Below are 1,426 nucleotides of genomic sequence, written 5' to 3'. Positions count from 1 at the left end.
CCTCCAGGACCCCCCCAGACCACCCAGGACCCCCCCCAGACCCCCTATACCAGCAGTGCCGCTGTAGGCGCCGAGGTGGAGGCGGTAATGGTCCTCAGGGCCAGCGACGGCAAAATCACGGTAGTGGGCGAAGGCAGCATCTTGTGGGGTGCGGAGATCCACCCGCAGCTCCGTGGGGGTCCCCGCCGTCAGCGCGTGCAGCGCCTCATTGCCTGCACCCCCATACCTGCATTCGGCCACCGCCACCACCTGGACACCTGAGTCCCCCTCCCCAGATCCCTGGTCACCCATCCAAGCCCACCCAGATGCCTACGTCCTGTCCAAAGGCCCACCCAGGACCACTCGGACCCCTGGGTCCCCCCAGTCACCCACCCAGAAGCCTGGGTCCCCCCCAGACACCTGGGTTCTCCCTTTGGTCACCCATCCAAGCCCACCCAGATTCCTGGGTCAGCCCCCAAACTCCTGGGTCCCCATGCCTGGACGCCTGGGTCCTTCCCTGGGGCTCACCTGGCTGCCTGGGTCTCCTCCCCAGGGTCCACCCAGGACCACCCGAATGCCTGGGTCCCTCCCTGGTCACCCACCCAAGCCCACCCAGATGCCTAGGTCCCCTCCAAAGATCCACCCAGGACCACCCAGACACCTGGGTCCCACCCCTGTCACCCACCCAGATGCCTGGATCCCCACCCTGGACACCTGGGTTCCCCCTTCGGTCACCCACCCAAGCCCACCCAGATTCCTGGGTCCCCCCCCAAACTCCTGGGTGCCCCCCCCGGACACCTGGGACCCCTCAGTCGCGCTGCGGCCGCAGCTTCATCTCGGTGAAGGGGACGGAGAACTCGAAGCCTTTCCAGGGAAACCAGTTGATGCCCTGGGGAGAGCCGGGGGGGAGGGGGGTTGTCCATCAGGCCCTATAGGTACCCTACAGGCACCCTATAGACCCTATAGATCCCTATAGGGGCCCTAGAGAACACCCCCCCTCCCCTGCCCCAGGCCCTATCACTCCTATAAGGGCCCCATGGCCAGACAGAGGGGATCTGGGGCTAGGTTCTATAGGGTCTTGGGCCCTATGGAGCCTATAGGGCATGTGGCCATGTGCTCCGCATAGCCCCCCTAGGACCCTCATTGGGCCCCGGTCACCCATAGGGGTGCAGTGCTCACCCCTGCCCCAGGGTCCTCTTAGCACCCCTATGGTCCCCATAGGTACCCACTGCTGCTGTGGGCAGTGCCATAGGGATCCTGTGCTCCATAGTGCCCGTATAGATCCCTCCACAGAAGACCCTCCCCCATAGCCCCTACAGAACTTCCTGTAGTCACTGTAGCCGTGTTATAGGCCCCTCTATGACCTCCATAGGACCCCCCATGTCCCCTATAGATCCCCATATAGCCCCCCCCCATATGCCCCTATAGATCCCCCTGTGGGCCCCTA

General features: G+C 64.6%; 1 protein-coding gene across 1 annotated transcript in view; it reads right to left on the bottom strand.

The window, feature by feature from the left end:
* Positions 1-291, bottom strand: part of LOC104834905 (tenascin-X-like) — a 702-nt gene extending 411 nt beyond the window's left edge. The window contains exon 1 of the mRNA XM_010572570.1: positions 51-291. Within this exon, the coding sequence (XP_010570872.1) occupies positions 51-291 (241 nt within the window). The remainder of the gene's footprint in view (positions 1-50) is intronic.
* Positions 292-1,426: the final 1,135 nt, after the last annotated feature.

Source organism: Haliaeetus leucocephalus, unplaced genomic scaffold (assembly GCF_000737465.1).
Source record: "Haliaeetus leucocephalus isolate CR32 unplaced genomic scaffold, Haliaeetus_leucocephalus-4.0 Scaffold347, whole genome shotgun sequence".
Lineage (NCBI taxonomy): Eukaryota > Metazoa > Chordata > Aves > Accipitriformes > Accipitridae > Haliaeetus > Haliaeetus leucocephalus.
Note: the sequence above shows the minus strand (reverse complement) of the source record. Positions and strands in the feature narration are given on the sequence as shown.